General features: G+C 32.4%; 1 protein-coding gene across 8 annotated transcripts; it reads left to right on the top strand.

Annotated features, from left to right (window-relative positions):
• Nucleotides 1-5460: 5460 nt before the first annotated feature.
• LOC128170398 (proton channel OtopLc-like) lies at nucleotides 5461-25421 on the top strand. 8 transcript variants are annotated; one of them, XM_052836625.1, is made up of 9 exons: nucleotides 5461-5516; nucleotides 6618-6676; nucleotides 10171-10248; nucleotides 12515-12583; nucleotides 14632-14706; nucleotides 15761-15823; nucleotides 23640-23687; nucleotides 23824-23922; nucleotides 24043-25421. In XM_052836625.1, the coding sequence occupies exons 2-9, from the start codon at nucleotides 6649-6651 to the stop codon at nucleotides 24384-24386; spliced, it is 804 nt and encodes a 267-aa protein (XP_052692585.1). In that variant the 5' UTR covers nucleotides 5461-5516; nucleotides 6618-6648; the 3' UTR covers nucleotides 24387-25421. The 8 variants fall into 8 exon arrangements, with proteins under 8 accessions (XP_052692585.1, XP_052692482.1, XP_052692529.1 ...); XM_052836522.1 differs by having other exon boundaries at nucleotides 23824-25421; XM_052836569.1 differs by lacking the exon at nucleotides 14632-14706 and having other exon boundaries at nucleotides 23824-25421.
• The last annotated feature ends 518 nt before the right edge of the window (nucleotides 25422-25939 follow it).

The raw sequence follows: 25939 nt of genomic DNA, 5'->3' as shown, positions 1-25939 counted from the left end.
TTTTTCTTTTACACACTTTGCTAAATTTAGTGGTTTATAGCACACAACACATCCTCGCTCTAGATGATCAACCAAAACTGAAAACTCTACGATCCTTCGTCCATAAAAAATATTGGTATATGTCAATCGAAAAAGTTCTTCGCTATCATTTTCACAGTGATCCAACTCCAAACCAGAATTTACATCATCTACGTATGTCTGAGTTTCATTATTGTTCACATCAATGCTGTTATTTATGTCAACGCCAGTGGAAAAACTAGTGAACCCTTTTTTGAACCGACCTTTCTTGTCTCTAGCTCGTTGACAGTTTCCCTCCATGTTGGATTGTTTACTAGTAACATATTCTCCTTATTTGACAAAAGATTTCTAAAAAAATATAAATGCCGGACTTCATAGTACGAATAAACTATTTCCGAATATGAGAACGAGTTATTTCGCTTTGCTGAGGATCACTTCTATTTCCATCTCCATCTTTTGCATCGCCTTCATTAACTGCTGTTTTTTGGAGATCTTACTGCTTTTTGTTAGACTTAGATTCTCCACCATGATACACAATGGGGGGTTTGCATGCCGGAACGGTTGAACTGGCGATGGTTAGAGATGGCGTTGAATGGTGACACTCCACGCTCGACTCGTCCAAAGTCCAAAACATCTGAATAAAAAAAAAACAATTTCATGCAATTGTACACTAACTTGTATGTTTTATTTTTATTCACTGCAGGCACTTGGTAAATCGCCATTTTAGTTCCGATCGCACCTCAACTGCTGCGCACTGGAGTATATTGTAGCAATATTAACATATGCTTAAAAAATCATTCACAATATTTTTTAAAATGCTCTTGAACGGGGTAAAATTAATCTTATTGAATACATCTTCACTTAAAAACAATAAACGTTTATCATCAGATTAGATATACAATGCTATAATGTGTACAATTGTTAAATGTTATGTAAACATCAAGAATTTGAAAATGGACCTATATATAACAATATATACATGTATCGGACAAAAACTATTGAAAATAGCAAATTAGACAGTTAAAGTCTTCCAAAGACTCACACAAACTAGAATAAGATATTCTGGCGCTTTAGTTCGGATCTGTATTCATTTTTGTACACGGAAAACACATGAACATTTTCTTCTACTATCAACACTTTGATCATTACTCAACTGTCAAAAGTTGTCCACCAATTAAATGTCCGATGGCAACAGAATAGCCGATGACGCGTTGAGCAGTGTGATTGTACACTGCCAAAAAGATTCAGTTATTGATGTAAATTATAACAAGAACAGAATTCCTGGGTCCCCCGCCGGTCAAGCAGTATACTAGTATCGAGTCTATCGACCAAGGCTGATTTAGGAACTTGACCAAGGTATTAGTGGTATAAACATTTAGTATAAATTTAATGAAAATCCGTCAAAATTTGTAGGCATGAGAGCGCTTAAAAGGTCAATTTTTGGATAAAACGGAGTCATTATTGTGGTCAAAGTCCCATAACTCCAACAAAACGTATCGACAAATGCTGATTTTCGAATTGACCAAAGTATTCGTGGTATAAACATTTGGTATAAATTTGATGAAAATCCGTCAAAATTTGTAGGCATGATAGCGCTTACAAGGTCAATTTTTGGATAAAACGGAGTTATTATTGTGGTCAAAGTCCTGTAACTCCAACAAAAAAGTATCGGCCAATGCTGATTTTCGAACTTGACCAAAGTATTCGTGGTATAAACATTTGGTATAAATATAATGAAAATCCGTCAAAATTTGTAGGCATGAGAGCGCTTACAAGGTCAATTTTTGGATAAAACGGAGTCATTATTGTGGTCAAAGTCCCATAACTCCAACAAAAAGTATCGACCAATGCTGATTTTAGAACTTGACCAAGGTATTAGTGGAATAACCATTTGGTATAAATTTAATGAAAATCTGTCAAAATTTGTAGGCATGAGAGCGCTTACAAAAAAGTGTGCCGGACGGACACACGGACGGACGCCCGGCATTTCTATGTTCCCGCTCCGCGTTGCGGCGGGGGACAAAAAAGAGTGGGGTTTCGGTCCTCATCCGGTTTTAGGCCTCATCATCCTTAGCTGTACATTTAAAAAAGTTATCAATTAGGTTACCGTCTCAAACTTTCTTTCATTTTTATGAGACTTGAATCAAACTTAACAGTAACGCAATAAACTATTTCTATATAAATTACCTCTGCATTTCAAAGTTGCATACTGTTTTCCAGCTTTTTTTTCCTGTTATCGTTTTTAGCTCATCTGAGCAGAAAGCTCAAGTGAGCTATTCTGATCACATTTTGTCTGTCGTTCGTCCGTCCGTCCGTCTGTCCGTAAACTTTTATAGTTCAGATATTAGTTTTTGTTTACCGGTCATTTAACAATTAAGTAATTACCCGTTTTATGTTTATAAATTCCATGTCATTAATTATTTGTCTTGTAAAACAGAATTGCCGCTTCTCAAAATAGAAAGTTATTCAATGTATTGATTCTTTAATACTTAATAATTACTAAACGTACTGAGAAACTGCTTTAGCTACATCTTCCAGTGCTGCCTCCTGTTCTTTTTTCCCCTCTTCCACATCCCCTTGAATGTTCCAAATAGCAATTTCTCTTTTTAGTAACTTCTTCTAAAAGAACACTGTTCAAGATCCGTCCATATTGACCTCCTTTTAGGGTTACTTGAGACCAGTGGCTGCGTTATCGAACACACAGAATAATCGATTTCTTCCGTATTTTCCGTGCTTACATTCGGAATAGTACGTCGACTTCGTCCATTTTGACAATACAGGCGTCCAATACAGAGCATTTTTAAACATCATCAAAACATAAACATTTTTTCTTTACTCAGATTTGAGGTGAATAAAACTCAACGTTCGTGACCTTGAGGCCTCACATCCGACAATTCGCAGAAAACTACTTTATCTACGAATAATAAAATCGCAACAGGACGCAATCAAACTGCAAGAAGACCTAGCAGCTGTAGAGACGTTAGAGAGTGATTTGCAAATGTCATTTACCCCAGAAAAATGTACAGTAATCTATGTTTCCAAGAAGAAAAATCCAGTAGTAACGTCTTATGAATTACACGGACACAAGATAGCGATGGAGGAAACCAGCAAGTAGTTAGGAGTTATTATCAGCCAGGACTTGAAAAGGTACAACCAAGTCAACAAGTCTTTTGGATTCATTAGATGGAACATGAACGGCTGCAAACCAACTGCTAAGAACCAATCGTTCGACCATCCTTGTAGTATGTCTGGGATCCATACACCAAACTGCACATTGACTCCATCGAAATGGTGCAGAGAAGGGCAGTTAGATTTGTAGTCAACACCTAACACGACTACTCCCCTGGAACCATCACTAATTAACATCTTGTGAACAACAACATTGGGAGAAGCTGCAACTAAAAAGATCCAAGGCAAGACTCACTATGATGTACAAGATCCTCCATGATGATATCGAGATACTACCAAGCCATTGTGTTACTGCAGGGCATGCAAGGACCAGGGAATCTCATCGTCTATGGGCAATACCAAATCAGTTAATGTACTTAATTAAATACTCATTAATTCCAAGGCCTGTGACTGTGAGTTGTAAAAATGTCTATACAAAACTAAAATTTCGATCAGAGCCTATATAAAAATATTCCAAATAGGACAGTTTTATGCAGTATGTCAGCACATATTTAAAGATAAAACCTTCATGTGAGCAGCTGGTGGAAATTATCAAACTTAACAAGTGTTAATCTGCTACTTAAGTCATTAGAACAATGAAAAAACAACATCCTAAATTGAAAGTGCTCAACAGAATGCTAATTTATAGTGAGGAAGGTAAAGGCATTATAAATGACGCAAGGCATGTGCAATATTCTGAAATTGGGAGACCAAGAAGTGTTCCTACATGTACTAGTGAGAACATTGACGCCGTTATAGGTTTATTACCGACTTCAGTTAGACGGGTACAGCATGAACTCAATGGCACCGTTAGGAAATCAACTACTCATAGAGTACTCATTTTATTCAAACGTTATTTCTTACATGTTAAGTGTGATGCAGCATTTGAAAGAGCTCGTTTAGAGTTTGCCAGTTGAATTTAATTGGGTAAATGGACCCGAGATTGAAAATTTAACAAATGCCATATGATTTCCGATGAAACTCTCCTCCATCTTAAGAATGTTGTCATTAAACAGATTTTTAGATTTTGGGGTTCGGCAAAACCCAATTAATAAAGTTACTGTTTGAATTGCATCCAGTTCAAGCGGAATAATATGCACTTTTTTTCTCAGAGAAGAAACATTGTAAATTCGGATAATGGGCGGCTTCAACGGGCCGGTGCTACGCCACACAATTCAGGTTGTGTTCTTCGGTGGCTTGACATGTTTGCTATCAATACTTTTCGTACCCCAAATATTTGGCCACCCACTCCCACGATCTGAACCCATTTGATTTCTATTTATGAGGTTATCTAAAAGACAGGTTGAACTCGCCTTCCCCAATAACAGATAATTCAAAACAGCAAAGTCACGAGACAAAAATGTAATCTATGTTGATCATATGCATGTAAAACTGTTGTGAAAACTTTACAAATCGTGTTTAAACAATGTAAAAGGAAATAGGGAGTCATTTGGAATATATGCTATCAAATGACATGTTATTCCAAAGAAATATTTAATATGAAACAAGAAAAACGAAACGTTAACAAATGAATGCTTACAATTTTTTTTTAAACATCTTTTATATGAGTGTAACTTTAGGTATTAAAATTTTATAACAGTTTAAAAGTGTAAAATACGTTTTGTAACACCCTGTATACGTATATCAGTAGTCAGACGCCCTTGTGTCAAAACGAACTTAGCTTTGATTGATCATTTAAGGAAAATTGATAAACAATTTCACTGTCTCTTCTTCTAGTGATAGACAAATATATGTATTAGACTGGGGAAAGACACATCTTCAACATGAAATTGTACGAAGTACGAAAAAATCGTATGCGTAAACATGCCTATATAATGCAGATGCACCATCTTTAAATAGAGTTCTATCAATAGGAGTGACTCCATTCATTTTATCGAATCTGCAATCCACGTTGGCATCTAGAAGGCATCTAGAAGGCCAAGCACTGCGTGTTTGGTAAAGATTGCAAAATCTGCCTTTATCAAAATAAAAATTCGTTGCACCTGTGCTGTGTTATCATGGTCCTAGTCTGTGACTGTTTTGTTCAGGTAAGGAATTAAACTTTTAATTATCACCGAAACGGCACAAATCTGGAACATCATTTTATTTAACATTTTTGTAAATTTAAGATTAAAATGCATTAAAATTGTCATTTGATATTTTGGCAAACCTGAAAAAAACCCTGCAGAATCGGAGTTACATTCCGATGTGTTACCAAATCAGATCACCGTTACCTTGCCGATAACCTAGATTCAAAAGAAATATCTATGATAATTTCTCTACATTTCTGATAAGAAGTGAAAAAGGAAGCGCCCTGAGCCTTTGTTTTAGTAAGTGTGTTTTAACGTCAAATTTTATTGTAGTTTGTTTATGATACTTTATTGGTATTGTGAATTATGTGGTTAAATATATGAAAACCAAATTGAGATTAATGAAATCAGGCATTTGCGTATTAAACTACTCAACTATTAAATTACTTTCCGTTACTTTTACATTAACTTTGATAGATGTTATATTTTGTCGTATATATGTAAATAATATATTTTACTTGGTAAATAGCATTATTATAACTTATCAAACTTATTGCCAAAATTCTTCTCTTTTGAAAATATTGTATAGGTATTTTTCCTATATGAACGTAGGATAATTATTATTAAAAATGTGTATACTTAAATTCTATAAAATATAAAGTATAGATTCAACCTTAATGTCTGCTTTCGTTTTTTTTTTCTTAAAAAATATGATTGCTTTGCCTACCTAGCTAGTCCTTGCTATGCCCGCTGGCACATAGAGCAAGGACTAGACTCATCCACTCGTCTGTCTTGAGCCATCTTCTCCAGTGATATGATTGCTCTATGATAAGTATACGTAATAAAATATTAAAAATAAAAAAAGCTACCGATAAGAAAAAAGTTATAGATAAATCTTTATAAAATAATCAGGAAAACCTTCTTTAGAATGCAAAAATAGTTTACAGGAAAAAAAATTGAGAAATCTTTTACGCATTCAACCTTAGAAACGGAGTTATTTTCACTACACATTTAATGATAAAATAAAACTCTTTCAAAATATGAAATTGGCTAGCTTCATATCAAACAGTGTCAATTTAATATATCATTCTAATTAAGCTGTATTTACCCCTTTAAGTAAAGAGCTCTGTACCAAGATATAGGAAAAATGTTTAAATCTTAAAGCCTAATATTTTTTTTTCTTTACTTCATAAAAGTTAAATACGAAAAAAATATATTATATCGAAAAGTTCTAGATCTGGTAGGTAATGTCTTGACCACAAAACACCCGTGGATAGTAAAATTTTGCAAAATACAGTTGGAAACTGGAAAAGTGAAGCATGTATATTGCGTTGAATTACGTAATTATTACTTATATACGTAATATATTACGTAAATTATATACGACGGTACACTTTTCAGCGACACAGACGATTGGCAGTGGGTAATAAAAATGGCAGACCAAGGCATCCAAAGCAAAGGTAATGTCGGATTTTATCATAACTTCCAAACAACAGTCAAATGCACCTGAAAAAGACAAACGCTATTAAGTAGTTCAATCACAATATTGTATCAAACACAGCTTATAATGGTGAGTTTTTTAACGGAACGAAATATGGCATCTATAAAAATGTATAAATGTACATTGTATTTAAATGAGCAGCAATTAAAATCTAGACAGACATATTTTTGTTTTGACCAAAATTTGGTCGCTCTCTGACGCTTTGCCGACATTAAAAGCATGAGAGAGAGAGAGAGAGAGAGAGAGAGAGAGAGAGAGAGAGAGAGAGAGAGAGATTTTCAGTCTTCATCACAATATGCATAAAGACACCAAAAGAGCCCGGCTTTCAGTACTTTGATTTCTTGATATACAACGTTTTTATTTGGTGTATCTGTGATAGATCAGACTCTTTATTTGTTTTTGATAGATCACACTTTAAAAAAAAGAGTAGCAAGAATAAGAAAATTGTATTTATCATTTACAAATTCGTGTGCTTTATGAAGTTCAAAGAACATAATAGTTTCTGTGAAATGTTTAAAGCAACTATAAAAAGTATTATTACAAGAAAACTGACCATTTTTTTTACTGCTTGGCTCGAAATGAAATACACAATTATCAAAAACTTCAAACTGGTGTTCGTCAAATGTCCTTAGACCGAAGATCTGTATACTTTAGTTCTTGAGAAGAATCTAACCCGAACTCCACGAGTCCAGATTTTTTCCTCATATTCCGGCATTATCAAATCAACTTTGGTATCTGACCCTTTAATAAGAACTCCTTCATGCAAACGTCTAAAACTTTGCGGAAAACGGCAAAGAGGTCGTCTTGTTCATCAAGAAAATTCATATTGTGAATGATTTCCTCTCGAAAATGACGCAATAATCCGCACACAATAGAGTACGCGGGGGATATTCACTGTCATCGGGCCCTGTTTATGTACCTCTAACACATTAAGCGTCGTAACCAGTAATTCAGCATATTTGCGTTCGTTGAGGATCTTCATTCCGGAGATGCATATCAACAGATTGTGAATGTTCAGGTTTCCTAATTTACCAAAGGAATTCGGTTTCCACAGTATATTAAGAATTGCGACTGTCGAGAGCATAAAATCACAATCGTCATAAATCGTCATCCACGGCATTCTTGCTTAAAAGGGCGATGTAGATGTAACTTTCATAAAATGTAGTGCGCTAAACTTCTAGAATCACATCAATGGTCGTATAAAATGGTACATTATGAAATTTTAATAGATTATGCATTGGGTAACTTGAAAACAATGATACAAAACATATAGAGTAACTTTTAACTCGTGCATCTTCAGATATCAGACTCGGGGGACAAGCCCCCTCGTCTGTTATCTAAAGATACACTCATTAAAAAGTACTCTATATATTACATAGCTTCGTTAACGTTTGGAATAACTTTCATCATAAATCGTATATATATGATCTCATTCCTGAAAATTGGAATAAATCGTGCATTCAACAATGTATAAGCATTCATATGACATTTTTACATATACAATATTTTCAAAATATTTAATCTGAGACTTGATTAAATACATATTTATTTGATATTCGATTAGTAAGAAACCACTATATAGCCAGTAAAAGGACAATGTTTGATAAGTTTGGGAAATTACCAGATCCTGTCTTGAATTGAAATATATTACCTACTGAGCTACAGGTTTAATACATTGTCTAGTGCTAAGTGGGAGCATGGCATATTAAACCTATGATACACACTGTCACAGATTAATTATACACATGTCATATCTTCATATATAATGTGTGACTGGCATAGTCGTCTTCAATTTTTTTTAAGTCTTACAAACAATTTAATTATATATTGCTGAGTCAGTTATTTTAAGTGTTTGAAAGAAGGTCTAGGAGAGCTTTTCTTTTTTTAAATTGCAGAATTTACAGGTTTGCTTGTGCTTGGTGTTGTAGTTTTGGCTGTAGTGGTATCTATAATTTTTGTCAATAGGGAAACGTTGATTTATATGAAATGCTATTCCCATAGGATGATTTATATGAAATGTTATTCCATTAGGATCTATATTCAATGTCATCTGTGTCATTTTCATAGATATTATACTATCATATCTACAAGCAACATATGTTGGCTTTGGAAATCCGTTTTTTTTATTACAGCGATGATGGAATTTTCTTTTTATACTTGTATGGATGTTTCGATTTAATTTTCCCCTTTTGAACTTAAGTGTTAGCTTATACCAGCTGAATAAATTTTATCAGCAGTTTGTGAACACAGCCTTCCACTTTATAGAATTTCCGCGAACCTATCAAATTATGAAGGACACAATATGCTCCCCCTCACCTGAATATTGATTTAGGCACAAACTATTTCATTGGCACATTCCTCCGAAACCAATGTTAAATTTGAAAACGTGTATGCTCAATAGCACACATATTAGAGGATATTTTTGCCGTACTAAAACATACAAAAAAAAATACCGTGTTACATGTAGAACCTTTGGACGGAATATAACTCACAGCTCAAAAAACATTGTTTGAACCTATTTAACGGTAGATCTACCTAACGTTTATAGGTAGGATAGAGCGATTAACAAATATAATTATGCAACTCAATAAGTTGCTCAACTCGAACTCATTTCGCAACGTATAGATTCGCCCCCGATACGATGCGGGTATGATTGTATTACGACTTCTACATTCCTTTAGAAGTTGAGATTTCAAAAATGTTTTGGCAAATCAAAGATAATCAAAGAATGTACATTTTCAATTATCTTTTTAACTTTGTTTTGTTTATAATTGTTGCATAATGTGCAGGAAAAATAAACCCAATCAATCGGGACACGAAACAAAACGGTTCCTTCTTCTAAATATGCCCACGATGCATTCTAGCGTTTTTTGTTTTCAAACAGAAAACGTTTTTATTTCCATAAAGACCTGTTTTTATGCAGGTTGTTTTTTTTTTTACTCCGAAAAGGGGTCGATTGTGCTGATGGAAACGTGAAATTCTATAACTTTTCAATATATTTAGTATGTATGGAAATTTTTTCGATACTGTAAAAAGCAAAGATCTAGACCACACAGCTTTAAAATAGTCACTTTTATTATTGTAATCTTATCTTTTCCGAATCATTGCTCACATTTTGCTATGATGAAGTGTACTAAATAGATGGTTTTGTATTTTTTCAAAAGTTACATGTTTTAAACCATAATCTGCAATTCACTAAGTTCGATAAACAGCCACCCTTACAGGTAAACATTTCTTATTTACCCTTAGTGATACTGTTTGACTTAACTTATAAAATTCCTTTTAATGTAAATTCTCCACGTATATCTACTTGTCTGATTCTTGAAAGACATCATCCACATAATGTAACCACCTTTTATACTGTAGACTGTACATGGCACCTGAAATTTATTCGCACTAACAACTGCATGGTGAAAAGATACAATTAACGTCAAAATCTCTACATTGTTTCAGGAATCAGTAAGTCAGAAGAAACAAAATCATCTGCCACAGGAGGTGAAACTGTAGACAATATCGATGTTGTTGTCTCAGGTAAGGGTTATTTCGACCGCACGGTTTAATTTTAACACAATATACTTTAAAATATTGAAAAAGTATATTTTCAGTTAATGATGAATTTATAAGCTCTTGCAGCTAATATACTGCTTGCATTATTCTGATTAAAAGTTAGTTAAGGATGTGATTATGTTGCTGTCATTTACTTTTGCCCGGAAACAACCTCACCCCATTAAGATTAACTCTACGAAAATGCCGGTTGTATGTTCTTCGATGAGTTATTCTTTTTTCATCTTGTTCTGTTTTAAAACGAGATAACGAATTCAATTTTTATACAAACGTATAAGATCAACAAAACTTTAATTAAAAAAAATATGAACAGTTCAAATATAAATCGGTATGTCTGTCAGCTATTTTAAATGATCTAAGGATGGCTTTAGTAAGCTAATCTTGTCAGTTGTCTTTCATCTGTCCATCCGTACATGTATGCATGTCTTAATCTGAATTATATGCATTTTATAAAACTGCGTGCTGAGAATCAAGTTATTTGCAACCTAAACATAACACATACTATCCTTCAGTGAACAGCTTTGAACTTTGTTTAAATGAGTGTCCAGGCAACAAGCACGTATAATAAGAAATGAATTAAATAATATACATGTATGTTTTTCACAGAGAATTTGCATACATGGCTTGTTTAAGTTAGTTAAGATACTGTCGAAAAAATCAGGAATGGGTAACATTAAGGGTCTAAAACAATGTTGAAATAATATTTTAAGAGGAAACAATAATTGCTAAAATCAATTTTCAAATAATTATGGCAATAATGTTACGGACAGATAACGACCTCTTTAGTTCATGAAACAAACAATTTTGAAAAAAGATATTAAAAACTCAAAATTACACACATCGTTTGGTCACTTGATTATGAAGATTGAATAAATTTCATCTTTGGTTAAAGTACATTTCTTAAAATACAGGTCTTATCGCCGTAATGTCATAAGTCGCCTCGTTTTGGGTAAAAAATTTTTAATAATTACCACATGCAAGAAATGAGAACTAACTTTTAAGGGCTTTTCGACTTTCGGTCGAAAAGACCTATTGATTTCGTTCTGTTTTATTATTATTATTCTTCTCGACAAAGTTTCGTCAGCGATTTTTTGAAAACGGAAACGAATAATAAATATTTAATGTTAGATTCTTTTAGCAATTGTTTAGTTCTCCCGTATGGCTCTTTTTGGACTTCCGGTCTATATACTTCCGGTTTACACATGAAAAAAGAAATATTAAAAGAACCTTTGTATCTATTTTGTTTTTTGATCATAAACATAGAAATTTTGGATTTAGATACTTCATAGTATGATATACAAAATCGTAAGCGACAACTTTTTTCTATCCATTGCTGTTTTCGAGATATTAGACTTCAAACTATGAAAAAAGGGGGGATGAAAAAAGTTAAGATCGAAATAACCACCAAATTTTTAATTGAGGAATGGAAAATGTTAGAACTGTCATAATTATCATAAATTTAAAGTTTCGTTTGAAACCATTGAGAACTTCCAGTTTTATACGTTAATAAAATATCGTCTATGGGTGTTTTAATTTTAAACTGAATTCACGCGTGCCACTTTTTCTCAAACAATTTTCAAGTAAATATTTTCATATTTGATATTTATATTGAGGGACCTAATTTGCAGACCGGAATAGGTTATGGTATTAAAATTTTGAAAGATAAGGGATCTAGAGGGGTCAAACCTGAAAACAGCCCTTTAGATGTATTTTTTTTTTTATTTTTCATCCGATTTTAAAAATCTTTTCGGTTTTAAGTTTTGAGTAAAGAGTACAATTTAAAAATTATGCTCCGTAGGACCATTTTTTGACTTCTTATAGGAGTTTTAAGAGCGTGAATATTGCAAATTTTTAAAAGTTGAAAAGTGATTTAGAAAGAGTTATTTCGTTTTGCTCAATGAACGTAGAATATTAATACTCAAGGCATGCCGCGTTTTCTATTTGAGAAAGGAATAAATATTTTTTTATGAATTGTTGGAAATAATCTTTTAGAAATTAAAAGTATATTTCCTTTTAAAGTTCTGAGTTATCTTTTTTTTTTGACATTGCATTATTTATAAGGTTATATTTAGGCAACTGTTTATACCAATGCGGTGAAGAATTTGTAAAAAAAAAAAAAATAGATACGATTATACCTGACATTTAAAATCAAAAAAGGGAAAGGGGATGTCGAAAAGCCCTTACTTTTTGTTGAAGACAAAAAAAGTTCTAGTTTATTTTGTTTCTGTTCTAGCAGAAGGCGGGAGTCTAGATGCAAATGAAGAACATACACTGTCAGTCTCAGCTGGTGAACGAAAAGGCGGTAAGATTATTTGAAAATGTGTCAAATTGCGTTGTTAATGTCTTCATGATAATATATGTAAAGTCTGTGGGTTTTTTTAATATTGCATTATGCTGACAAATGGCGTTTGGTATGTTTCCACCTCTAAAGATTTTGAGAGTTTGTGCGAGGGGATTTCACATAAAATTTCTTCACTAAAGAAAGCAGTAATAATAACTTGAAGCCGTTCGGGCTTCATTGGATGTGACCAAAATAATCACCTCATTATAATCAAAGAATGATTCTAAATTCCTTAAATAAATACCTTTTCATTTTGGGTCATGGTTTAATCTATTGTACAACTTTGATACAAACAAAAAAATATCATTTCAACTTTTACCCGAGTAATGTTAATGTTACAACCCGCTGTATATTCAATTTAAATTGAGGCATTTTCAGACATCTGGTATTCAAAAACGCTCAGTTGGAATATGCCTCTTGAAGAACCAAGTCTTTTGTAGTGCGACTTTATCTACAGCGTCATTTATTTTTTCTGGCATTTTCTTGCTCATTTTACACCCTGTTCAGACGCTTAACAAGGACCATTTAACGACAGTGTGTGTTGTTAACTACTTTCTAAATAGTATATAATTTTAAATATCCTTAATCGAATTTTCTATCATTGTTATGTCATGGTAGGACTACATAAATTGTGTTTCTTCAATGTAAAGGTGAACCATAACAATATCCATCACAACATATTTACATTTACTTTCTTTCTCCCTATCAAATTGCATTGATTTATTTGAGTGATATTTACGCCTAACACAGAAGACCCAATCACCAAATCTGGTGCGTATGAATACAGTCTTGACTGACTCTCCTCGTAACTTCAAGCCAGATCACGACCTGATATAATTATACTTACGCTGATGAATATTTCTTGATGTAAACATATTTTAACAGTAAAATTAATTCAATTGATTAATTTCTTGTTGGGTGCAAACAAATTTTCATAACGCGCTAGCGCGCGTTATTCAATTTGTATGCACACACCGTTGCAGTTATGAGACCACATCTTTAAAAAAAATGATTCAAAGCTTAAATATAATAAATTAGTACCCAATAGCAGACTAAACAGTCAAACATTAATATACATGTAAACGATGTCCATTCGGACAATAGCAAGTTTATTGTCTCCCTCGACAGCAACTATTTCCCTCGGCTTCGCCTCTTCAAATAGTTGCTGTCTTGGAGAACAATTAACTTGCTTTCGTCCTCATAGCCAGTAAATAGGTATAATTTTATTACACAGAAAAAAACCCTTATTTGTCTGCGATGCAAATTTTTTGAATGATAAACAAATAGAGTTATCGGACTTTGAATTTGATGTAGCGATGGGATTACGTCAGAGGTATTCAGAGTTTTAAAACGAGAAATGAAATGCCGCCTGTGATAAGTTTAGATGACTATTTACCATGGACAGATAGCACGGAAACAATTTCACACTTAGATAGAACATCGTGTTTATTCGTTGTAAATTTACATAGAAAATATTAATAGAGGTATGATAAATTAAAATAGTGCCAAATAGCAAACTATAAAGTCAAACATTATTAAACATATAGACTTTGTCCATCATAAAATACATATATAATAAAAAAAAAGTCCAATAGCACGACTTTATAATATTGAACTAGTCAGTTTTTATAAACGTAAAAGTATCTTCTCCATGTCAATGCCCTGATAATATCATGTTTAGTCTTTAACGATGGAATGATTACGTACATGTAGTAAATTTAAAACCGTATTATGCCATTAACTAAGCGCGAAGTCCCACAAAACAACCATCCTAGGACGTAACCTTTTCTCATCACCCATTGTGATGACAAACTGACTGCAAGATTAATAAAGTTCCTTTTACTGTAATTTTTTCAAGTAGATCCTCAGAGAACATCAGTCACTGAATGTCACATGTACAACCTTTTTACACCATAGACTGTACATGACAACGTAAAAGTTTTTGCAGTAACAACAATTGAATGGTGAAAAAATACAATTAACGAAAAACACTCTGTACATTGTTTCAGGAATCAGTTCGTCAGAAACAAAAACACCTGCCACAGGAGGTGAAACTGTAGACAATATTGATGTCGTTGTCTCAGGTAAGGATTATTTTGACCGGCATGTTTTTATTTACACACAGTATAATTAGAAAAAATGATAAAAATATAGTATTTTTCTCAATTATGAAGCTCTTAAGCTAAAATATCGCTTGCATCTTTCTAATTAAAAATTTGTTCGGCATCTGATCATTTAATATTTTTTGCCCGTAAAACCCCTCACCCCATTAAGATTAACGTTACGAAAATATCTTTGAAAAAGTCTCTAATACCACATCCGGTTTTATATCTGAATTATGCTTTTTGCACCCTTATATTTTTAAAAGAAAATATTTTCATTTTTTAAAATAAACGTTAAGAAAAAAATCAAGAAAAATTATAAGAACAATTCATATGTAATGGCTGAGTTAGTTACATGCATTTTAAATGATCCAAGGATGGTTTAAGTGAGCTTTTCTTATCAATTGTATTTCGTCTGTCAATGCATACAAGTAGCAGTCTCTGAGTTATGTGCATTTTAAAAAAAAACTTCTCAGAACTAAGTTAATTGCAACCTAAATTTTGCACAAACTATCTTTCAGTGAATACCGCCCAACTTTGTTTAAATGGTTGTCAAGGCATCTTTTAAAGGTCTATGATTAAAGTTAGATAAAATAAGTAATGTATTTTTTCCATGTTTTTGCATGCATGCTTAATTTAGATTTAAGTTGGTTCAGATATTGTCGAAAAAAGTAGGAATGGGTACATAATGGGTTCAAAAACAATATTTTAAGGAAAAAACAAATTAATGCTACAATCAATTTGTACATTATTATGGCAATATAATAACAGAGAGCTAATGACCACTATAATTCATAAAAAAGCCAACTTTGTAAAAGAAATTTGATTTTCAATATTACACACCTTGTTTGGTAATAAAGTTTGACAGCTGGGTCAGTTTTTAAGCTTTACAAAGGTAAGCGATGAAGGGCTTCCGTCCCTTGGTTGATTAGTACATTTCTTATAATACAGGTCTTATCGCCGATATTTGTCACGTTTTGTGTTTTCGATGAAAAACAAAGAATGGTTAACCTTGTTTAATTTGTGTTTATATTAGGAGAGAGCGGGAGTCAAAATACAAATGAAGAACATACAGGCCCAGTGGTTGAGCAAAAAAGCGGTAAGGTTATTTGAAAATATTGGATCAAACTGTGGTATTATGATATGTAATGTAAAGTCTGTGATTTCAATCAGTTCTATGACAAACCTGCGTTTGAGACTGTTTCTAGTATTTTATCATAATATCATAAGTATTTATGCAAGGGGATTTCACATTAACTGTGTGCAATTCAATGAAAGCAATACTTTACTTTGAAGCAATTCGAGCAGGCTTTATTGAATGTGATTATGCCCAACCAAAATGATCACCATATACTCAAAGAATGATTCCCAATTCCTTAAAAAAAATTCACTGAGTAACAAAATTTTAAAAGTTATTTTTTTAATCTCTAGATTTTTATATTTACATGTGTAGCAGGAATTTTATCATTGGACTTAAAATCAAATGTTTTACGATCAGAAACATTTAACAGTATTTTGACTATTTAAAGATTCATTTTATAATCTTAGTTGTAAATCAATATTATTTTAAAACCGTTCTTAATATGTTAAATGTGACCTGCTTTTTTCATATATTTTACAGTGTCTACTACTAATTATTTAAAACTCTGAAATCAGAAATGACTGTTAACAAAGAATGCATTGGTAACTATTGTAATCATAACATGTTAAAAACTAAATGTTCCATTTTTACTGTCTTGAATACGAGCGATCCTAGGGACAACTTTTAATAAGACCGTTGATGATGCCGCGATAATAAAAATATACATGAACAGAAATATTAAAATATCATGAAAATATTTTTTTAAATATTCTTTTTTAATTGCAGAATCAACAGTTTTGGTTGTGCTTGGTGTTGTAGTTTTGGCTGTTGTGGTGTCTATAATGGTGGTCAATTGGGCAAAGCTGATTTATAAGAAATGCTATTCCGATAGGATGGTCTTATCTGTTTTAATAATATTCAATATTATCGGTGTCATTTTCGTAGCTATACTTTTATATCTACGAGCAAAACACGGTGGGTTTGGAAATCGGAGAAATAGACGAAAACTCACATTTCTGAAAATTAAACTGTTTTCAATGTACATTTTTGGAATATGTTACTTATTTCATTGTGGACTATACCTATGGAAACATTTTTCTTTTTTGTCTATGGACGAGTGTTATGTTAACAGTGTTCTAGGCATATTGTATAATTTTATAACCATGATGTACACATTACTATTGTTCATATATTTTGCCAATTTTTACGACAGAGCTGTTGAAAACACATTTGCCGAAAATTTTATGTCCCTAGGAATTCTCGTATCCAATGCATGTATTTGGTTAGATACAATATTTTCGGAGTCAAATTTCTTATTTAAATCTGAAGACGATGACGATCATTTACAAATTCTAAACGTTACTCAACCTACGTTTGAAGCACTTAAGATTATCGAGAAAGCAGATCCGTTTTTAATTCCCGCTATGATAGAATTTTCATTAATGGCAGTTGATTTGCTATTTACCAAAAGAAACTCGTCTGTAAATTATTTTGAGTCGAGTTACTTAGCAGCAGACGATTTGTTACGTAAACAAACTCAAAATACGGCCAATACTCCTCCAGTTACAGGTTTAAAATCACAGGAAAGCGACAATATTTCTGTTAAGTTACCATGTAACTACAGCAAAAAACAAAGGTTACTTGAAAAATGTGAAAACCCCATGAGAATCGTCTGTTTGTTCATCTTTTTTATTTTTGCATTTAGTTTGTTCGCATTTACATTAACTGTAGTAATGATAAACAACAAATCGGAAGAGTTATTGGGCCACCCTGAAGATTTCACTGTTTATGCTACTATGCAATTGATTATGAAGAGCACAATGCTTTTGTTAATATCAATATGTATCTTAGTTGAGTGGCCTAGCTTCACTTTTCATTTAAACGTATCAGCATTTGTATTGGTTTTTACATGTTTTGGCAATGTTGTCTACCACGTTATGTACTGTTTTGCACTAGATTCTGAAGGTCACAAGAACCAAAGTCATACCATACATGTCTCTTGGGCCGAAAATATTATTAGTATAGTATTAGCTGGATTTCAAACTATGTTTATATTAGGGACCCACTCCCCTAAAAATTACCAGAACCGCCGCCGTTACTGTATGAAATTTTGCAAAACTTTGCACCAACGTTTCGTGTTTTATTTTTGTTGCTTATTAGGGGTGCTAAATCTTGGGTTATGGATAAGCGATAGCATCGGAGAGGAGAGGCTGCCTGTATTTAGTATTGCAATATATAAGGCATATGACGCAGATGTTTGGTCTGTTATCAACAAAATAATTTTACCTCTTACGATTTTTTTTCGTTTTCATACTGGCGTCGATTTTTTAGAATATTTTTGGCACCAGAAAAAATACCGTACTTAGACAGAACAAAAATACACTTGATAGTTAAACTAAAATTATCAGTGTAGACAACATACATTTAACACCCATTGCAACAACATAAGGGTCTAGATCTTGTCATCTGTTTTATGTAAGTAAAAATAATGATATCCCCTCTTTATACATGTATTTATAATGCTTGCGCAGTGCTAGAAGATGCAAATATGACAACCACAAAAACCCGTTCTGGTCTACTATTTTATTTCTAAATCAATAGTTAGTTTTCGATCCGTTTTTCTGCAGGTCATCATATTCGTAATATCTTCATAAAGGAGTGCTTAGCGATATGATTGGGGTTATGGTTTGAATCGTTTGTCTAATATTGTAACAATCTATACTACTACATGTATATTAAAACAAGTTCCTGTCCTTTAAAAAAGGACTACAATACGTGGACCCTTTGCATGTGTTTCCAACGAAAACGTGAAAGCCTTAAGATTATCAGAGATTCCATGCAACGACTCTAACCCTCTGCTTTTAACCACTAAATTTGTACGTTGTATTACGTATATATGTACATGTATGTATAGCCCTGTACTTTTTATCTCAGAATTTAAAGGGTTTATACTTCTTAAATAATTATGATCTATCTATGAATGAAGTTTGCATGTAGAGTATCAGACATTCGGTGAATTCTACTATTTGCGCACACATTACGATTCGCACTGCTTTGTTAACTATGCAGTGACAGCTTTGTGTAAATTAAAAATTTCATATCTTGATGTATTTTTCTTGAGATTTATACTTTTATACAGTGACATAATTATTCAATCATACTTAAATGCTAAAAAATTTAATCGGGAAGTTCTCCAGCCTCGCCTACTATAAAAGTAAAGTTAAGTTACATGTGTATTCGGAAAACAAAACATTGCAAATTATGCTATTTGATGCATGTTGTAGTTTCGGCATAACATTAACTTATTTCATAATACTGATAGTTCATATCACATGCCAATCATTTAAAAGGAATACTTTGTTTCTGTACTGTTTACCGACAACTTTACAATTACAGCGCCTTTGAACTTCATATGGCACGGAATCCCGATCCCGATTCAGATAAACGTGTGTTAGCCTGGTTCCCTGAGCTACCCATTACGCACAGGAACCAGGCTAGCTGATGCACAGGCTGAAATTTCCCCATAGCATCCGGTTTAACCTCGCTTATATATTTTCTGCGTGGACCTCAGGGTCCACGCAATAATAGACTTTAATTTTTAGGATTTAATACCGATAAATCGGAAGAGTACTGTCTTTTGTTTTATATAATTTAAACATCATTGGTACTAGAAGATTACCAATTTGTTTTTATTTTTCCTCAATCAAGCTTCGCTTATTAATAATCAACGAAAATTCCGGAAATCATCTGAATGTTTTGGATTTTACAATCTTGCGCATGCGCATTACATTCACGCTAAATCACGGGAGGCTCTTTCTTTTATGTTTCCACAATATCACATTTGCATGGATAACCTTAGAAACGATAAAACAAATGCGTGTAAATTTTCATTGGAAATTTTTTTCTGTTCATCAAAGAAATTACGGGAGTTAACTCTAACACCGTGCATTAATTTTACTATAAAAATCCCGAGAGATTTCAATGTCAACATGGTGTGTAAAAAACGTTATTGAAAAAATGTTCAATTATAGAATTAATCTTTTCGAAGAAAGGTATTTACAGTTTCAAAATGGTTTGTTATGAACAATTTGACTGCTATTTTCAATGCAACTTTATTAACTTTCTCTAAAATCGTTTTGGAGCGATTCTGCAATTTTCTGCTACATTATGGGTATATGGGAGGCATTTAAACTGTGGTGAAGGTCTTTCCCGAGACAGATTATTCCAACTCAGCAGAGTGTAGTGAAATTAATTGTAGGTTTATAGCTTGGTTATGCAAATGTCAACACTAAACGGTGTGTCGATGTATCTACTTCGTAAATGTCCGATATGCAATGTCAACCCGTGCACGCACGGGTCAAAGTTTAGTATATTAGAATAATTGGTGATTATGACCACATGTTCATTACTTTTAAACACATGTACGTAGTTTTTTAAGATTTGTTACAGGGTTATCAATAAACAGTACAGAGTTGTTTTGCAGGCGCATTTTAGACCAGTATTTTTCATCAATAAGTGTATAATTTTTATTTATAAGAAACATGTATTACGAAATACACTCACATCATAATATAATTAATTTTTATTAATAAAAAGGAAAGAATCTAATGATTTTAGTGTTTTTCTTAATAGCTTGTTCATGAAATTTTCAAGGGGAAGGAAAGTGAAAAACATTTATTTTATAGTAATGAAGTAATTAAATTATCACATGTGGCCATGTTTTTTTGAAAACGAACTACATGTACATAATAAAGCCTTAAATGGTCACGATTTTTGTCAAAAATTATTTTCCGATTTTAATGCTTACAATGCTTCAGTGGGGCATTCTTATTAGGCAACCAAATTTTGAGTGTCATTTGTTGAGTATTAAGCGAGTTACAAAGCTGACAAGTCTTTGCCATGTAAACAAAGCTTATGTTTACATTTTGAGTGTTGAAGTGAACATTCTAATTCTAGACCTAAAATGAATATGTGAAATGTTAGGAACTGTTTATCTATGCTTAAAATGAATAAGAAAGTCAGCTTGAAAAAGATGTGTTATTGGTATATTGAACCTGTAAACAAAAACAGGGCACGAGCCTTGTTTACATGACACAGATTTATTCGTTTTAGGTTTAAAACTGAAATTTTTACTTTAACGTTCAAAATGTAAACAAACGCTTTGTTTACATAGCGAAGACTTTCAAGCTCTGTAACTCGCTTATAACTCAACAAATGACTCTCATACGGCTGCCTATTAAAAATGCCTTTCTGAAGTATTGTAAATATCAAAATCTATAAAATAATTTTTTTACCAAAATCGTGACCATACCCCTTTAAAATTATACTATGAACACAGTGCTCTGAATAAAACGCTCGTTTATGCCTTTCTGTTACTCAAGTAATCGACCGAACAAAATTGATAATACGTCAATATGAAGAATATTCGAGTATGCATAAATATATGCATTCTTATTAAATAAAGGACAGCTGTTAATCTGTTATCATTTTATGTTGAAAATGGCTTCCCGTAAAGAAGATGGGGGAATAAGATGGCGCAAATGCCCATTCGGTTTAGTAGTGAAATACAATTTGAATTTATGTTTCCCCATTTAAATTTATTCAAATTTATTATAATAAAACTTTGCAAAAGCAAAATTTCTAACTATAGTCAGTTTTTAATATATTTAACAAAAAATAAGTAAAAAAATATTGTCAGAAATTATGGTGGTATCGAACCCGTAACATAAAAACCCTAGATATATAAGGTTAGCTTATGCCAGGTGCTCTAACCACTGAGCCATTTCAGACACAACAAAGTGTGCTTTTTAAGTATTATGTGTGACTAAGGTCACGAACTACCGTACTTGTATTATTTTTTCAAAACGTTCAATTGTTGGGATACAAAATGATATTTTTAATGTATAGTGGGTCATCTCTCCACGTTTTTGTTGATTGAAATCGGCTTGTTTTCCAATCGACCTTAATTAGACTATGAGAAAAATATGGAGCAAAGACCCACTCTATAAAAGAAAATGCCCTGAAGTTCTAAAAAATGACAGTATTTGCAGGGTTTGATACGTACACGCCTGTTTGAGTCAACATATTCCAAGTATTGAACATACCTATGGGTTAAAAATCAATAATTCGTTAAATATATATTGTTTTCAATGATTTAAAAAAAACCATCAGATTTATTGATACTTTAATTTTTCAGTAGCCTGTACGACCGCGTATGGGCATTTTACACGCCTTATCCACCCATCTTCTTTATTTTAAAAGAGAATAAAATTGTTCTTCTCCATATTTGTACCTGAATTATTTTTAACACCAAAATGTTACATTTTGCATTGAATAAGCACTTTCTCGTTTGAATTGGCAATGAATTAAGAATGTTAGTCTTAAAAATTTGATAATGTACGATATATAAAAACAAAAACAAACGGAGAGTCGTCTTATGTATTGTACGTAGAAAACCATAAATTCAATCTCTATCGGATTTAAAATGAGCTTCTCATGGTGCTGTAAACTGGTTTAAAGTATACACAAGACAACAAGAAACCAGACTCAGCATGATTATAATTTTGATCATGGTCTTTAATTATGACGTTTACACATGTATATTCGACCCCCTATTATGTACTTAAATGCTGCATTCCGTAGCCAATCTGTAGCCAATCCGATTCTTATCTAGTATAATACATTTCAGAGTGATTTGCAAAACAAAAATTAACGTAAAGATGCGTTTGCAATGTCATTTAATTTGTTTTACAAGTTAAAACATTTAAGAATAAATATCAAATTGATACAAATATCATATTGATACAAAGATTGATATCGTACAATTTATTGCATTAAAGGTCGTTTATTCAATGAACCATATTTGTATTGTTTTAAATGACAATAATTTTGCAAAGGTGAGGAAGTATATATTTACTGTGAGAATTCGATGTCACACAAAATTACAGATCAAATTAACAAATGTTAGCTAACTATAAATGCGTATGAATTTATAATTTCAAAAACTCCAAATAGTTTAACTACAAATGAGATTTTTTTATATTAATGATTCCTTAAGAAATTATAATTTTGAGATCGTATTTACATGTATCGCTTAAGGAATCGGCCGATTTACCGATAATTTCACTCGGTTATTATGTGTTAAAGAAAACAATTTGATAAAATTTTGTGTTTAAACAATAGTTTAATGAATATATCGAAATTATTTATCCTTTTCTTAAATAAAAACAAAATATAATCGATTACCTGTTTAATTTATTGTGTACAAGCCGCGTACGATTTACCGTTACACGTTAACAAAGCTATACCGTTCTAAGATTTTGTTGATAAAATCATGTTTCTCAAATTTCGTTTTATTTTAAATTGTATCCGTATATTTGATATGGCATGGGGTAGGATAGGTTAGAGCTTATTTTCAGGATACCGGATATAGGATAAGATTGTTTTCTCAACTTTCACGACAGCAGCACTGTATGTAAAATATGTTATCTATGGATTTTCTAAAAGTGATAGCCGAAGTTGTTTTGGTGTATAAAAATGATACTTTTGACTAAATGTAAAAGTTCGATCTGTTTTGCGAGAGATTCTAGTTTTGTATTTAAGTATATATATATTGAATCTTCATATGTCATTGTACTCTTGAAATACGCTTAAATATATTGCATTCTAAACGCAACTTATAATTTCCTGCAAAAGCTAAATTTTAGTCCCGGAAAGCTTAGCAGCAACTCCACGTTCGAAGCGTAGATATGCACATGACCATAAAATAATATAACTTTCAAAACTCATGTGCTTTTTTACAATGACTTTGCTATAATAATTCTTAATATTACAGATCAAAGGAAACATTGGTTCAAGAGGGGACAAACGAGTCTATTATTAGGTATACAATTGACAGTTTTAGATAAAAATAATCCGAAGACAGTATTAGGTTTAATTTTTGTAAATCATACATATATATGTACAGTATAAAGCTAGATCGTCATGTAACTATCATTTAGTTCTTTTTTCCTTTGCAGCAATTCTTCTGACTGCCATTGGAATATCAGCATCTCTGTGTGTTTTGATTGTTTCCAAGACTGTGATGCACGTAATTCGGATATCTTTCCATGTACTTGGTTCGATATTTGTTCTAATCCTTGGAGTTTACCGCTGCATTAAGAATTCCAAGCAAGATTATATAGATTTTCAAAAAATTACCTTTTCAAAAATCAAAATTTTTGTAATGTATATTTTAGGACTATGGCACTTTTTATACTGTGGATTTTATGGATGGAAATACGGGAATTTGGGTAATATTTTGGGTGTGTTTAGTTATATATCTAGTATTTTTTACACATTTTCTCTTTTTATCACACTGACGATGTTCCATGAAAGGAAAGACGACAATACATGGCCAGAGGCATTTTGCACATTCTGTATTGTTTTGGTCAACATTTTTACTTCCATCGATGTTCTTTCGTCAGATTTTATGTTTAAGACAATGAGAAAACTAGTAATTTTTCTACGACGAACACATCATCTCCTGGCCGCGCTATTGAAGCTATTGCGAACGCAGACCAGTTTCTTTCACCTCCTGTGATAGAGTTTTCTTTATTGGCAATCGACTTGTTGTTATCCAAAGCTAGTGAATCAAATTTTCCTAAACGCGGTTCACTGTCATGCATTTCTTCAGATTTAAGCAAAAAGAGTTTGCTATTACCTAGATTTATGAAAACGTCAATCCGACACATCTTTTTCCTGTTATCATGTGCATTTGCTGCTTTCACTTTTACTGAGTTTCTAAAAGATGATATTTCATCATCAGATATAGAAATATACGTAATTACCCACAATGTGATCTCATCGATTGTCTTACTTCTCTTAATACTGCCTATTTCATACATGATTAAAGACTGGACATGTAAAATTAAAGACACAACATGTAAGGAAATAACCTCACAATTTTGTAAAACATTTCAATTCAACTTTTGGGTTTTCATTTTGTTTATAACCAGTATTGGTAGTGTTATCTATAACATTTTAAGCTGTCTTGGTACACGAACCACTAAAATGCAAAATGATACGTTAATATATGTAGATAAAATTATAATATAATTATTGTTTTTCCGCAAACACTTTTTATACTTTGGACATACTCATGCAAGAAGTCCGAAAATTCTACAGGTTTTAATTGCTGCAACAGGAACTCTAGATGTTCCAATTTTTTTCAATGGCTACTCGTGGACGGCATGTACATAGTTTGTTCCCTCCTGAGCATAATCAACCTTGGTCTATGGGTAAGCGAAAGTATAGGGAAAGAGGAACTAATTTTCTTTGAAGGTGACAAAGATATCATGATGATTTATATAAAGTTATCATTTTTCCTAACAATATTTTATCGATTTCAAACTGGTTTGGAATTTCTCAAATTGTTCTGGATGCACGATCGTTTTTCGCAAAACGAAAATGAAAATGATTAAGCAGATTAGAATGCAGTATCAATTGTCTTATTATTATTCAAATATCTATCCTTACATGTATGCACACGTACATTATACATGTACAATAGATTGTAAAAACAAAATCATCATGATTGTAGCTAGTCATTCAGTGTTTTGACTGTGGAGTGAGCTTACAGCCGTTGTATGGACGTAAAAAAATTGAAATTTTTTTTAAAATAATGTTTGTATTTGCATTTTTCAGAATCAGTTTTTCTTGTATTTGTTTAAATGAAATACCGAAGTCCGAAGCATGTAGCATCGACCTTCCTCTTCACCCATTCACTAGCGCAGTTGAAGCTAATGATATTGATTAAGGTTGGTAAGTGACCCGGGAGGGGGGGGGGGTCATTTTTTAACGTTACAAATTGAGATCAAAATTTACACCCGGGGTTATTTTTGAACAGCTTGAAAACACTTTTAAAACGCTGAGGTCCTCGACACGTTTAAAATTGACCCTGTTGAAAATTAACTCAAACTTTAGTGTTTTGAACTGAACTGGAACTTGCTCTACACAGTTAAAATGTACAAGTACATGTATTAGTATTTAAACTTCAGCTCTTCCATAATGTACGCTACATATGCCGCATTGGGTGTTATGATATGTATAAGGTTGATTTTTACCGACTGCAATCATTTTATATCAAGGCAGAAA

Source organism: Crassostrea angulata, chromosome 1 (assembly GCF_025612915.1).
Source record: "Crassostrea angulata isolate pt1a10 chromosome 1, ASM2561291v2, whole genome shotgun sequence".
Lineage (NCBI taxonomy): Eukaryota > Metazoa > Mollusca > Bivalvia > Ostreida > Ostreidae > Magallana > Magallana angulata.
The sequence above is the reverse complement of the archived record's forward strand: the minus strand, read 5'-3'. Positions and strand labels throughout refer to the sequence as shown.

Excerpts from the sequence above, each read along its gene's own strand:
- LOC128170398 (XM_052836202.1), top strand. The coding sequence starts at position 6,649 with ATGGCAGACCAAGGCATCCAAAGCAAAG. Across the intron at positions 12,584-14,631 it reads AGCTGGTGAACGAAAAGGCG|GAATCAGTTCGTCAGAAACA; the intron begins GTAAGATTATTT and ends ACATTGTTTCAG. Across the intron at positions 15,824-16,591 it reads AGTGGTTGAGCAAAAAAGCG|AATCAACAGTTTTGGTTGTG; the intron begins GTAAGGTTATTT and ends TTTTAATTGCAG.